The sequence below is a fragment of the Pongo pygmaeus genome, chromosome 13, assembly GCF_028885625.2.
Source record: "Pongo pygmaeus isolate AG05252 chromosome 13, NHGRI_mPonPyg2-v2.0_pri, whole genome shotgun sequence".
Taxonomy (NCBI): domain Eukaryota; kingdom Metazoa; phylum Chordata; class Mammalia; order Primates; family Hominidae; genus Pongo; species Pongo pygmaeus.
The window spans coordinates 74,724,002-74,739,452 of NC_072386.2; the positions used below are offsets into that span (position 1 = coordinate 74,724,002).

General features: G+C 40.6%; 1 protein-coding gene across 1 annotated transcript in view; it reads left to right on the forward strand.

The window, feature by feature from the left end:
* Window positions 1-15,121, forward strand: part of NTRK2 (neurotrophic receptor tyrosine kinase 2) — a 359,712-nt gene extending 344,591 nt beyond the window's left edge. Inside the window, exons 17-18 of the mRNA XM_054501260.2 lie at window positions 8,255-8,413; window positions 9,303-15,121. Of these exons, the coding sequence (XP_054357235.1) occupies window positions 8,255-8,413; window positions 9,303-9,488 (345 nt within the window). The 3' untranslated portion in view covers window positions 9,489-15,121. The remainder of the gene's footprint in view (window positions 1-8,254; window positions 8,414-9,302) is intronic.
* The last annotated feature ends 330 nt before the right edge of the window (window positions 15,122-15,451 follow it).

The following is a 15,451-nucleotide window of genomic DNA, read 5'->3' on the forward strand; positions in this document are numbered from 1 at the left end:
GAATCAAATATGTAGAGCACTATTTTATTTTATTTTATTTTATTTTATTTTATTTTATTTTATTTTATTTTTGAGACGGAGTCTCACTCTGTCACCCAGGCTGGAGTGCAGGGGCGCGATCTCGGCTCACTGCAACCTCCGCCTCCCAGATTCAAGCGATTCTCCTGCCACAGCCTCCCGAGTAGCTGGGACTACAGGTGTGTGCCACTGCGCCCAGCTAATTTTTGTATTTTTAGTAGAGACGGGGTTTCACCATGTTGACCGGGATGGTCTCGATCTCTTGACCTCATGACCCTGACGCCTTTGCCTCTCATAGTGCTGGGATTACAGGCGTGAGCCACTGTGCCCAGCTTGTTTATTTTTAAGGAAGGCTCATTGAAGTATAATATGCCCATAGTATAATTCACCCTTTTCAGTACACAGTTCTGTGAGTCTTGGCAAACACAGTCAGTTAACTGCCACCACAACCACGACATAGAACATTTCCATCACCTTCGGGCTTCCTGTGTGCCTGACTAAAGCAAGTCCTCCCCTCCTCTCAGTTCTACAGTTTTGTCTTTTTAAAATATCATGTAAAAGGAATCACCTAAGGGTTTTGAGTCTGGCTTCTTCCGAAGAAAGACATTTTTCTAATATCTACTCTTGGCAACAATATTTTGAAGTTGGCACAATTATTAGAGTGAAGAGCTGTGGAAATGTTATGTAAAAGCAAAAAGTGTAGGCAAACCTGAGGTATAATTATTATCATCATTTCTATCATTATTATTATTATTTCACAGTAGAAAAAATACAATCAAATTTGAATGGAAATTTTGTGTTGAATTTGCCTTATCTAGAATCCAGGTGTCAGGAGATAGTCATAATAGCTCTGTGACCTGTCCCTTCAAAACAGATGATAATTTGCCTTATTTTGGGAGAATAGTTATTTAATGACGTAAAAAGTATTTGACAAAATATTGTTAGCATTAAGGTCCAGCACATCTTCTCTTTGACTAATCCAAAAATACTTGGCCTTGAAGTTACTAAGTCATTACCTTATGTTTGTGACCAGATTGAAAGATGTTCTAGGCTGCAAATAACAGCAGTTCCAGGAGTGGCAATAATCAATTTCCAGAGCTCAAAAGAGGGAGATGAAGCTGGTTCCAGCACTCCTCCTTACCTGCCCTGAGCTATGTTCATTCAGGAGTGAGAGATGAGGCAGAAAAGCCTGTTTCTACCCACAAAGTATCCCCTGATTGAGTAGCTATGTGCCTAGAAGCCCCTTTTCATTCTTTGTAGTAGGAGAATTCTCATTTTCCTGGATGTGGTCATTGTCTGGCCACAATGGCTCCAGGTTCTTCTCCAAGGGGAAGATTTTGTGGACATTGTTTCTTTTTTTCTGAGATGGAGTCTCACTCTGTCGCCCAGGCTGGAGTGCAGTGGCGTGATGTTGGCTCACTGCAACCTCTGCTTCCTGGGTTCAAACGATTCTCTTGCCTCAGCCTCCTGAGTAGCTGGGATTACAGGTGCATGACACCACCCATGGCTAATTTTTGTATTTTTAGTAGAGACGGGGTTTCACCATGTTGGTCAGGCTGGTCTAACTCCTGACCTCGTGATCTGCCCGCCGTGGCCTCCCAAAGTGCTGGGATTACAGACCCTGTTTTTAACCTTCGATTACAGATGCAACATGTAATAAATAAATAAATAAGGTCTAGCTATTCCTTAAAGTTTACAGGTTCATGAATTTTTAAGGAACACATCAGGAAAAACTGCTGAAACAAAGCAATGGAGCGTAGGGTGTGATGAGGAGGTCTATGAGCCCCTTCAATATTTAATGCAACCAAAACCCTCTGACAGCTAATCATCTCTTAATGGGGCTTGCCCTTTGGCCTACAAGTTTCTAAGGGACTAGAATGTTTGGCTTCCAAATAAGTTATCACTCACTCACTGAGTAAATACCACAAGCTGAAAGTGGCCTCCCAGGCATCATTGGTCTTTGCTAGGTGAGTGTAGAAGGTCCCAGATTGGTGTTACTCACCTCTAAATCACTAGCAGCTTCAAAGCCAGAGAGGCATTTGCTTTGGGTCTGTAGAAAGGCTCCTGTCTACCAATGTGCCTCTCAGAAGCACAGAAGGGAGATGACAGAGGGAGAGTGAGTTTTGGTGGGGTATGATCCTTTGGGGAATAAGAGACAAATGAGAAAAGACTAAATGCAACATTTGGGTCTGGAGAAGTGAGATTTGAGAGGAGATTCATAGGGAAGTAGGAATGGACAAGGAGGGGCAGTACAGAGAAGAATGGATACAGTAGAAGAGAAGGGAAGAAGATGGGGACACAAGGAGGATGATAAATGCATTTTCTAAGAAGCCCAACATAGTGGGGAGAGCTAACCTGTCACCTCCTCTCTCATCTCCCAGTATACCTGGAAAATGAGTGGTGCATTCCTCGTTAACTTGTGCCAAGGATAGCAAACAACAACAACTCATGGGAAAGAACCTAGCCTGTCAGCATGAAGAGTGGTGGAATAGAGAGCTGTCTTCAATACTGTTTGGTCGCCAATTCATATTTACACTTGCTCAGCAAATTCCTTCATTTCCCTAAATTCCAGTCTTCCAATTTCAAAAAATAAATTGTTCGTTAAGCCACAAACAACTGAAATTTTTCACAATTTACAACCTAATGACCAGAGTGTGTACTTTGAATTTATTGAGTAAGAAATAAACTTTGTAGTCAAACCAATTAGATGTGTCCATTCTGATTTAAATATAAAATCACTTATTTCTAATGCAAGATATTTACACCAAGGGCCTTTTAGTATTTTCTTCAGGATTTATTGTCTTGAAATACCTTTCAAACAGGTAGATTTAAAGAATGTTCAGGCCTGGGTATTTTAACTAGAATGCAGTTGTTATTTTTCTCTACATATCACTATCAGAATTATGAGGTGTCATAGAAATAAATATTAAGGGCTAAAAGAACAGTTCTTTTCTTGATATATTTTAAAAACAGGATCCATTTTTTTTCAACTTGATTTGTTTTAGGCACTATGGAATTTCTTTTTGGCCTTGTGCCTCAGACATTGTTCTGATTAGCTTTGCTGATTTAACCAAGTTGCAGTGATTAGCCCTGATGGTCATCTGGTTTTTAAAATTATGTTTTCATAGTTTAACTTCCCTCTTTAGTCTCTCTTAATTTTCTCCAGCCTCAGAAGAGATGTGATACTAGTAACTATCTTTAGAAAACTACTCCCTTATGTTATACATAATGAAGTCTTCCTAGACTTCATTCCCAGACATAACAGTTCCAAGTCTGCAACATGGACACTCCCCCTATCTACTGTACAGGTGGCAAACCGAGACATGGGGTTTCTTATACAACTTAGAGAGCCTTTATACTCCTTGTGAACCACAGTAGATTTGGCTGCATTTTGAGAAGTTATGAATTTCTTATTTGTAGCATCAAATAGGTGAGAGTGTTTCCATCTGTCTAATTTAAGGCTTGGTTCTATCAAGAGTTTACAGAAATGACTGGAGAATGGATGGGACGGTAGTGAAGACTGATCTCTTTCAAGGAACACATCAAGAATTCCTCCCCCAAATAGCAGCACTCACGGGGAACCCATTGAAGACATGGTATGCTTACCAACCCCTGCCTCATCCCCCACCAGAAAGAACTGATTCATGTCCATCCCTCTTGAGGCATGTGATACGTTAGGCAAAGAAAGGGGTTCCTTCTGTGTTCCCAGAGCTACACGAAGAGCACTAGAACCATCCCTGATCTGCAGCAGGAAGGGAGAGTTTTTTCTTGAAGTGGTGGGACTTGAGCTTGCCTTTATAAAGGAGACCTTTGGGAAGTAGGGAGAAAGGGAAGAAGATCAAACTTTCTAAGAGGCATGAATAACTTGGCCCTGGGTAGGAAGCCACTTAAGCTTGCTGGCTGAACACAGAGTGTGTGTGGAGACTGGAGAAAGCAGAAAAGCAGAGTGGTCCATCCTAATGAATACTGGATGACCAATGGGGAGAGGTTTGATATGTGGCTTTAGGTAAACTACTTAAACTCGCTGACTTTTAGGGGCATTACTTGCACTATCCAGGCAAGTCCATGTCTGCTCTAGAGCATAACCGTTGGGTTCAAGTGAGATAATTGAATAGAAATTCTTTGTAAATGGTGAAGACTGAGTGTTGATGGATGATTATGGTGGCACCGAGGTGGTGGGTGATTCCGGAGCCACGGTGTTTTTGTGCTGGAAGTAACCAAGGGCTGCCCTAACTCTTCACATTTTACCAATAAAGACAGAAGCCAGACCTGAGGGTACCTGCTCAAGCTGGTTAATAGCAGCACAAGAATAGAACTCCAGTCTCTTGGGTTGAGGAAGATAAAAATTGCAAGTCCAAGTCAACTCTCCAGATAACTGGGTTTCTCATCTTGCACCAGGTCAACCTGGTGAGTTTAGTGAAGACCATGAGACCCCATTCAACTTAGTTACTGGAGAGCCCCTAAGGCCCCGCAGCATATCAGGCTGAGAGCAGGAATTCTGACTCCCAGTGTCGTTCCTGGGATCACATTCCATCTCACAAATATTTAAGCAAGGGCATGAGGGCAAGTTGCCAAGTAGTACAATACAAAACAAATGTCTCTTTGTGTTTGTTGCTGCACAGTGTGTTGTTTGTGTGGTCCAAAAACCATCAAGTGACTATAACTAGAATGTGACAGTAATTTGTAACAACAGTGACTTTTTTGGGGGGAGGGTCTACTTTTGTGACATGCTTCAAAATTCTGAGAAAGGGTTGCAAAAGAAATGTTCAGAAATGTACTAAATGGGCTTAGAAAACTTGTGAACCCTGTCTGAACTTTTATTAGATTGTCCCACCACTCACCCATTTGACATCTGAACAAGGAAAGCATTATTTATAACAGCATGCACGAAATCCCAGAAGGGATTCTTGAAAGAATTAGAGTGAAAAATCTGCCCCAAAGAGACAGCAAGCAGAAAATAAATGATCAGATGAGAAAACATGTAAATCAAAACGTGAATCTTTTGTTCTCTCTCTCTTCTTTAAAGGAAACAGAAGCTTTTTCTTGGCTATTAGCAATTCAGGATAGAGAACCAGTATCAGGTTTTCTATCTTGCATTGCTAATGACCAAAAAAAGTGGGTGCTGCTATCAAAGGAGCCACTTGGTTAAGGCCAAATGAAGAGTTCAGGAGAGTGACATATGATGATTCTTCTTAATGTCTCCAGAATGGCTGCTTCTGGAGAAAGTAAGAGAGTGAAGGTTCCAGAGAAGAAAGCCACACCTTGAAAGCATCAATACTTTAAGACTTAGAAAGCACTTTCACAAATGCCTGCTTGAGTAAATACCTCCCAACAACATTGGGAGGTATACATTATTACTTACATATAATTATTAAACCTTGGCCACAGAGACATTTGGCAACTAGTCCAGGTTACCCAAGTAGGAAACAGGTAAGTGAGCGAATGGAAACCAGCTCTTGTCATCCACTGCATTGTAGCTGTGAATACCCTGGTAGATATGGAAATCCTGAGATCCTGCTAGATTAACACACCTCAAAGTGTATTTTTAGCTGTCTTATTCGAGACATATATAAATGGTTATCTCTCCCACAAACATACATTCAAATAGTTTAATTTACCAAAGTTAAGTTTGTTCTTTCCTGCCAAACTCCTCATATACTTTAATAAGGCTCAGTCCCTGATGGATCTCCTTGAATTGAAGAGGGTTGCAATTTACAGTACATTTGACATATTTGATCTAGGAACTTCTGGGGTTGTTAAAATAACACAACTCAGACAGCATAACAAGAAGACCAGGTCCCAGTCTTTATTGTAAGATTCCCACTTCTCTAAGCCACTTTGACCACTGGGATTCTATTTTATCTAATGAGAAAGAACAGCAACACCAAAATGCACAGTGGAGCTGGTTGCACCACAGCACTATGCTGAGATGAACAATGATGAAATGAGCTCTTCTTTATAAGGTAGGAAAAAGGTTAAAAATAAGATGTATAGCAGAAGGGATTATTTTTCTCTTTGATTTCATCTTACCCATTTTTTTTTTTTTTTGCATGTTAGGTAAGCAAAACAATGCCATGTTTGTATCTTAAGAGGTCCCCAGAAAATGCTTGCTGTGTGGATGAAAATGGTCTGTTAAAATATGTAGACCTCTGTCCTATCTGCCACCACCCAGGCAAGGTCCCATAATTGCCAGGAGCAATTTCATCATCTGTAGGCTAGAGGTGCCACCAAGAGTCCTGAGTTCTTTATGGTTTGCTCACACAATTAAATGACACCAGACGTGTATAGATAGATGTTCTCTAAACTATATGGTACATTCCAATTATGGCTTCAGAGAATGGCAAGGAGACTAGAGATGCTTTATTCTAGGGGTTAAAAATCTTTGAAAATGTGTATGCCAAAGTGCCCAGCCTTTTCTGGCACATAAACAAAAGGGTCATTTGCCCAGCTCTGCAAGGTGGCAGCAGCATCCCTGCATGGCCCAAAGCAGTCCTCTCCTTGTCATTGCCATGTGGGCTGCCCAGACCTGGTGGGATCATTCTACCCTCGTACCGCAAGTCCTCCCAAGCATCTGGAAACAACAGGTCCTCTGTGTATGTCAGCAGATTCCCTCTCCCAAAGTCCTGGGCACCTGGGGGTCACAGAGTTATAAACAGGGCAGATATTTGCCAAACCAGAAATGTGCTGAGATAGCTGCACCCACATTTACCACTCACATCCTTTCTGGTTGGTCAGTGTCTGTGCCACACTGATTGCAATTTGAGTATCAACCCTGAGGGTGACTGTTGCCACCACCTTCAGACATCAGGTAAGAACATGAGAGAAGTCTCTGTCCATTGACCACTGATGACCTGTCACCGCTGAAGGAAGAGTGAGGAAATCTAAGGCCAATGGAAGCCAACTTAGCCTTTATGAGCTTTTTGTTTATTAAAAACTGAATAGTAGAGATGGGTCACCTGAGCCAGAAGTTTTTGTCCCTGTTTGTCAAATTTGGATGCATCATACAGAGAAGAATGAAATAAAATATCCTCCCCCTTTTGTACTCTTGTGCTTTCTTTGGTGCTAAGAACATCACTGGGAATCACCAAGCATGTTAGACATCTCTGACACTTCAGCCTCTTGGGTTCTGGGGTAGGGGAACATTTTCCAGGCACTGTTAGTTTATTTTCTTCCTTTAATAAATACTAACTGGATATTGAGAATTAGAATTGGGCAGAAACTCTATGCACCATTACTCTATAAACTCAGGACCCAGAGTTGTTAGAGAGGTCCAATTTTCTGCTATAGGATAAGCCCACCTGCTCTCAGCTGTCAGGCACACTGTGTAGCCTGGTGGTGCTAGGGGGTTACCAGGATGAAAAGCAGAACCTACCAGCCACAGGACTACTGTGCAGAAATCTGTTCATGGGTTTGAAATCAGGCATCCCTGACAAACCTGGAAATGAGCTTCCTAACTTTCCTCCATGAAGTAGGAAGTCATATACAATTTTACTTTGTCAAAGAAAGTTTTCTTTGCCTGTACTAATGCGATTGCGATCTGATGCCCCAGTCTCAGTGTTTTCATTAAAAAGGGCATTTAAAAAAATGTATTTATCTATTGTGGTAAATAATCTAAGGAGCAGTGCCCTGTAATAGAGGAAAGTCCTGAGCTTAGAATCCAAAGACCTGAGTTTTTGTGTCTGTAAGCAATCTGAATCTTATTGCCTTATCTGTACAATGAGAATAATAATGCCTGACCTGCCCATCGCTGAGTGATGGTGGAGGGGTTTGAATCAGCATCATGCACATGTAAGACCTGAAAGCAGAAGGAGGCTCTGGCCTTGCCAAGGAAGTAGAGTCACTGGTTGGTCATTTTGGATGCAGAGTCCCTCTTTGTTCTCCTGGTCAAAGTGATCCTGTTAATTAGAAGATTGAGTCATCCTCTTAGCAGAAAGTGTGTGTATGTGTGTGTAGTTTTATTTATCCAAGGTGATCATCTACCTAATCATCATCCCTGCTCCTATCTGGTTTTGAGAGAAAGAATTGCAAATAACATTTTTTTAAATGATTTTGATCACTCTTTGCCTTCGGTCTCTGTTGCTTGAGACTATGAAGAAGTCATATATCCTTTATGTGTTTATAAACAATTAAAACTATAAAGTGCAAATAAGGAAAGCAAACAGTGTCCCCCAGCAGCTCCCTTCCACACCTGGTTTTGGGGTGACTGATGCCTCCCTGTTGATCCCTTTCTCTCCAGGTCGGTGGCCACACAATGCTGCCCATTCGCTGGATGCCTCCAGAGAGCATCATGTACAGGAAATTCACGACGGAAAGCGACGTCTGGAGCCTGGGGGTCGTGTTGTGGGAGATTTTCACCTATGGCAAACAGCCCTGGTACCAGCTGTCAAACAATGAGGTGTGCAATGGGTCTGGCCAAGACCCTCCAGAGGGCTGAGATCCCAGAGGCATCCACTGGCTGGGGCCTTGTTTTGGGTTGGAAGACCATGTCAGGACACGATCTTATGGGGCTTTGCTGGTGGCAGCACTTCCCAAGTAGCCTGCTATGTTTCTAAATTTCATGGTCAAAGTATAGTCACTCCAAGAAAGCAAAGCACAGTGCTCGCTGATATGTCCTTGCTCCTCTGGTGATGGGACTGAGGAGTCACTTTATGCAGCTCATCTGATAAATTAATAGCAGACGTAGCATTCCAGAATCCATACAGTCCAGCAAGTTCTTTAGTATTGTTCCAATGAAGTTTCAAGATTCTTTCCTTTTTGAATATTTCACCAGAACATTAACTTCTAGTGAAAAACTCAAGCATTTTGTTTTTTCTATTCTTACGCTTGCAAATATATGTTTATATTTGAGGCACAGCATCTTGATCAGGCACCCTACATCTTTTTCAGATCCATGTCTATCTTTTTAATCCAGTTCCTTTATCCAATAGCCTGAGAGGTTTCCTGTCAGTCAGTGCCTTAACACCCAGGTGACTCAGGTTCCATCTCAGACCAATAAAAACCACAACATGTGGGAGCTCCAGTGTGAGGTTTGGGACCATTCCATATAAATTATTTTTCCACCAGTTTTGTGAAATCAGAGTGGCTTGGAAAAATGGATATAAGCCAATCAAATTAAACACAATATAAACTAACGTATAATAATTGCTCTCTTCCTTCTGAGAAAACAAAACCAAGAGTGGGCTTCTTTTGTAAAAGCCCTCTCTTCTGCTGTTTTTTTGCACTGACATTTCTTTGATGTGCATTGCTTTTCCTCCTGTCTCATCCTATCTTTGATCTCCATCCAGGTGATAGAGTGTATCACTCAGGGCCGAGTCCTGCAGCGACCCCGCACGTGCCCCCAGGAGGTGTATGAGCTGATGCTGGGGTGCTGGCAGCGAGAGCCCCACATGAGGAAGAACATCAAGGGCATCCATACCCTCCTTCAGAACTTGGCCAAGGCGTCTCCGGTCTACCTGGACATTCTAGGCTAGGGCCCTTTTCCCCAGACCAATCCTTCCCAACGTACTCCTCAGACGGGCTGAGAGGATGAACATCTTTTAACTGCCGCTGGAGGCCACCAAGCTGCTCTCCTTCACTCTGACAGTATTAACATCAAAGACTCCGAGAAGCTCTCGAGGGAAGCAGTGTGTACTTCTTCATCCGTAGACACAGTATTGACTTCTTTTTGGCATTATCTCTTTCTCTCTTTCCATCTCCCTTGGTTGTTTCTTTTTCTTTTTTTTAATTTTCTTTTCCTTTTTTTTTTTTTTTTGTCTTCCCTGCTTCACGATTCTTACCCTTTCTTTTGAATCAATCTGGCTTCTGCATTTCTATTAACTCTGCATAGACAAAGGCCTTAACAAACGTAATTTGTTATATCAGCAGACACTCCAGTTTGCCCACCACAACTAACAATGCCTTGTTGTATTCCTGCCTTTGATGTGGATGAAAAAAAGGGAAAACAAATATTTGACTTAAACTTTGTCACTTCTGCTGTACAGATATCGAGAGTTTCTATGGATTCACTTCTATTTATTTATTATTATTACTGTTCTTATTGTTTTTGGATGGCTTAAGCCTGTGTATAAAAAAGAAAACTCGTGTTCAATCTGTGAAGCCTTTATCTATGGGAGATTAAAACCAGAGAGAAAGAAGATTTATTATGAACCGCAATAGGGGAGGAACAAAGACAACCACTGGGATCAGCTGGTGTCAGTCCCTACTTAGGAAATACTCAGCAACTGTTAGCTGGGAAGAATGTATTCGGCACCTTCCCCTGAGGACCTTTCTGAGGAGTAAAAAGACTATTGGCCTCTGTGCCATGGATGATTCTTTTCCCGTCACCAGAAATGATAGCGTGCAGTAGAGAGCAAAGATGGCTTCCGTGAGACACAAGATGGCGCATAGTGTGCTCGGACACAGTTTTGTCTTCGTAGGTTGTGATGATAGCACTGGTTTGTTTCTCAAGCGCTATCCACAGAACCTTTGTCAACTTCAGTTGAAAAGAGGTGGATTCATGTCCAGAGATCATTTTGGGGTCAGGTGGGAAAGCCAAGAACTTGGAAAAGATAAGACAAGCTATAAATTCGAGGCAAGTTTCTTTTACAATGAACTTTTCAGATCTCACTTCCCTCCGACCCCTAACTTCCATGCCCACCCGTCCTTTTAACTGTGCAAGCAAAATTGTGCATGGTCTTCGTCGATTAATACCTTGTGTGCAGACACTACTGCTCCAGACGTCGTTCCCCTGATAGGTAGAGCAGATCCATAAAAAGGTATGACTTATACAATTAGGGGAAGCTAATGGAGTTTATTAGCCGAGTATCGATGTCTCTGCGTTGTACGGTGGTGATGGGTTTTAATGAATATGGACCCTGAAGCCTGGAAATCCTCATCCACGTCGAACCTACAGGACTGTGGGAAGGGCAAAATCAATCCCTAAGGGAAAGGAAACCTCACCCTGAGGGCATCACATGCACTCACGTTCAGTGTACACAGGTCAAGTCCCTTGCTCTGGGCTCTGGTTGGGAGAGTGGTTTCATTCCAAGTGTACTCCATTGTCAGTATGCTGTTTTTGTTTCCTTCACTCCATTCAAAAAGTCAAAATACAAAATTTGGCACAGCATGCCAACGGGAGGCTGTGCCCAGACCAAGCACCGGAAGTGTGCTTCTGGGCATAGTCATTGGTTTTGCAAAAAGAGGGCGCAAATTTAAATAGAAATTTATAGCTATTTGAATGGTCAGATATACCAAGAAAGAAAAATATTTCTGTTCCTCAAGAAAACTTGCTACCCTCTGTGAGGGGAATTTTGCTAAACTTGACATCTTTATAACAAGAGCCAGATTGAAAGGGAGTGATTTTCATTCATCTTAGGTCATGTTATTTCATATTTGTTTCTGAAGGTGCGATAGCTCTGTTTTAGGTTTTGCTTGCGCCTGTTAATTACTGGAACACCTTATTTTTCATTAAAGGCTTTGAAAGCCAATTCTCAAAAATTCAAAAGTGCAAATTAACAGAGAACAAAAGGAAATCCAGTAGCAACTGCAGTCAGGCGAGGGAGTTGACAAGATAAACCTTACGTCCATTCAAGTTATATGCTGGCCTATGAGAGATGAGACTTGGGTCTTTCATTCTCTTTGTTGCTGATTAAAAAAAAAAACCCTCCAGAATACACATAATAACATAATGAAAGCCATATCTCCATGATATATATGTGCATATATATATATATACATGTGCATGTATGTATCATATTAAGGACCCATGGTACTGTTAAAACACTGTAGAACTCTGTGACGCAGTAAGGAAGGGGCAGATTTGTACAAAAACTTTTCTAGATTCCATCAGCGATGACCTGAAAACCAACACAGGTTTGTCACGCTGCATGTCTGGCCAGCTGCTCTCGGGGGAAAAGCTACAAGTTATTTATTTTATTTTAAGAGAGCAAAGTAGGTAATAATTTAAGGGATCAAATTCAAGGAGGAATGTGCAATTTTAGAGCAAAGATTTGTTTAAGGCAAATGAGACTTTGGGAGCATCCCATTCCAGTTTTGTCTTTTTTTCTCTGAAAGAAAAAAGCAAAAAATAAAATAAAATTCCACTTATACCTTCTGACAAGTCCCTAAATGTCTTGAAATAAAAGGTTCTATGCAAGTGCAAAGTTTTATAGTTATTTATATTGCTGATTATTACTATTACTATCTCTGTTGTCTTAAGAGTATGTGCTGATTTCAGAGACATCTCAAATTGAAAGAATATCAGATTGCTTTTAAAGTAGCTGAACGAGCCACAGAATATCTGAAATTATTCATTGCTGTTCCTCCACCACCCCCTTTCTCACGGTCTGATTTTTAGAAGAGTAGCATCCTTGTTCTAAAATGTAATGATCACCAAATATGGCCTTCCATCAAATTGGTGAAAACTACAACAGTATAACAGTGACAAACCTAATTCTCTAGCCCAAACCTGGTCTGACAATCATTTCCATTTAGAAGTCATTGAATAGTTTTCCAAACACTTTCCATGTGTGTTAGCAAATTATTCCTATTTTGTGTAGATGAGGACGTTGAGACTCAGAGACACTCAGAGGCACGCTGGTGGTCTCCAGCCTAGCTTCCAGCACCACTGGGACTGAATCCAAGTACTCTCACTCTGAACTTCATGGTTCTGTCCACTAGAGGTTCTAATATACAAACAAGCAGTTCAGGAAAGAAAGCATGCTAACACATTCATGAAGCAGTATATGAAGTTAGAAGAACAAAAGGAAATACAGGAGATGACAAGCAGCTGAGATATTGTGATATATAATCATGCTCTTAGCTTCAGCTAAATTCAGCTAAATCCTTGTACACTGAACCAATGTCATAATCAGGCTTATTTAGAAAACACTTTGAACTATGCTATAAAAGATTATATCAGAATTCATATTATACATGTGTTCACATCAGCGCTACCTGTGATATTTTCATGTATTTATATATGTGTTATAAATACTTGATTTATACATATACAAATGCACATACATAGTGTGTTTGTGTGTTTATGTATAAATTTATAGGCACACAATAATAGAGGTAATTATAAGTAGGATGCGATATGAATAATTTGCTTAAAATATGCTAAATAACCAAAACTGTTTAACGTCATGTTGCTGTTAGTGCTTCCATACTCCACGTGGGTAGGACTACATCACACTTTTCAACTCTGTGCAGTACTGCATGGGTGGAAGACATATTTAAGACAATGTGCTTCCCAAAACAACTGAATAAAAGCCATCCCACTACACTGAGTGCTTTCTCTGGCTCCTTGCAATGGAAGATACTTTTTGTAATGGTCCAGGAAAGGAACATTGCTTTCTTTTTGTCTTTCAGCACATTTGTATTATGCTCACCTTGTCTTTGTCCCACTGTGACCCCTTTACACTTGAGTTCAGAGTTCAAGCATTCCAGATATAAATTGGAATGTTGGCAGCCCAGTGTCTTGAAGGCCAATGATGAGCAGTCCAGACCCCACAGCGAGATGAGCAACTCTTAGGAATTCCCACTTCCTAGAGTGAATGCACCAACTAACAGTATAGAATGCTGTCCTTTTCAAAGCATCCTAACAGCAGGATTACCTGGTCAAGAATGGACTTTGTTTGAATCTTTCTTTTCGCAAATTGGACTGCCTGTAACACCAATAACATTGTTGTATCTAACTAAATAAATGACTGCATATACACACATACCCTCAATTCTCTTGCTTCCCCATTTTCTTTTTCATCTCCTGTCTCAGGACTTTTATTTTCAGTGTTGACCTTTGCTTTGGCCATATATCACTGTTACAGGAAATCTCATGAGAGGAATGGCTAGTGACCCAACTCTCCAAATGTCTAAGTTAGCAGTTACAGCTGATTTTTTATGATGCATAATTGGAATGTGGAGCCTCTGAGGTTGTGATAGCTTGTACATGAATTTCAAACGTCATTCTAAAGAATGAGGGGTGGGAGGGATTTATAGTTAGAAACAACAGTGCAGGAAGGGGTATTTTCTTGTTGTCAGGGCTGGAATGAATCACTGCTGCTCAAGTCAAAGGTTCTTGAATATCCTTAGTTTTTGCATTTCCCCTCCTTTTCCTTTGACTTTTATTTATTTAATTATGTATTTATTTATATGCTTTTGCTCCATTCATCACAAACACAAAGCAAAGCAAAAAAAAAATATATATATATATATCTGTATATGTGTTGTAGGCAAAACACTGTGAATTTCACAACCACCACCAAGCAACTATTTTGCCATCTTAACATACGTCTCAGGAGACGAAATGAGAAAAGATGGGGATGTCATTTTTTAGTCTATGCGTTTGAGGCCAGGTCCATGTTTATTTATTTCTTTAGTCTATGCATTAATGAAAATGATCCTGAGTGGAGGTTAGCTGAACATTCAATGTACTGGAGCAAGCATCATAAAAGCTGCTAGTAGCCACGTGTTTGAACAGGAAAAAAAATTAGAGAAAATGAAATGTAAAGGCCTATATCTTGCAGCTTGTATATCTTACTATTGCTTAAAAAATGTATAAAACAGCTGGAAATGTTTTAAATACAAGGTCTTTGAATTAAATGTGGATTTTAAATATGTAATCCCTTGACAAATGACCAAATTATGGTGAACTATTGCTCCCTGCGTTCTTTGATCATTACCTATGACTTACAAATCTGCCTGGAGATGTGGACATTCTGCATTTGCTTCTGTATCTGGAGAGATGTTTGTATATATCCAGGCCATATACACACACATTTCCATATCTCTCTACAGATATATTTCCCCTTCAATTGTGACCTGGTATTTGGAACTCTCCTTTTCATTTGGTTTATCTTCCTTTTAATGTGATGTCTCTGTGCTAATACTTACCAGTTCTTGTTTTGCAATCTGTTTTGAGGTCCATTGCTTTACTAAGACCCACTGCATCTTGGCTGATTTCAAAGTGACACCTGAATACAGTGTTTAAAAAAAAAAAAGTTTTGTTTGTAAATCATGTGACCAGCTTCTCTCAACCTGACATGGAAAGTCTCTTGTACTACAGTGTATTTAATAAAAATGATGTCTTACAATAAATAACATACTCCAAAAGAGAGACTAAAAATGACATGATGATTACTTTTTAAAAATGTATAGAATTTCCACAAGCATGGTGTTCTCTTTATTCTATATGTATATATGTGTTTGGTTTTGGTTTTGTTTAAAGACAGGATCTTGTAATGTTGCCCAGGCTGGAGTGCACTGGCTATTCACAAGCATGATCATAGCTCACTGCAGCCTCAAACCCCTGGGCTCAAGCCATCCTCCTGCCTTAGCCTTCTGACTACCTGGGACTACAGGTGCACACCACTGCACCCAGCTATATGTATGTATTTTTAGATAGAATCACTGTAGATGCCTGTAGTGCTCATTAGTTGAAGGTAGTGAAAGTAAG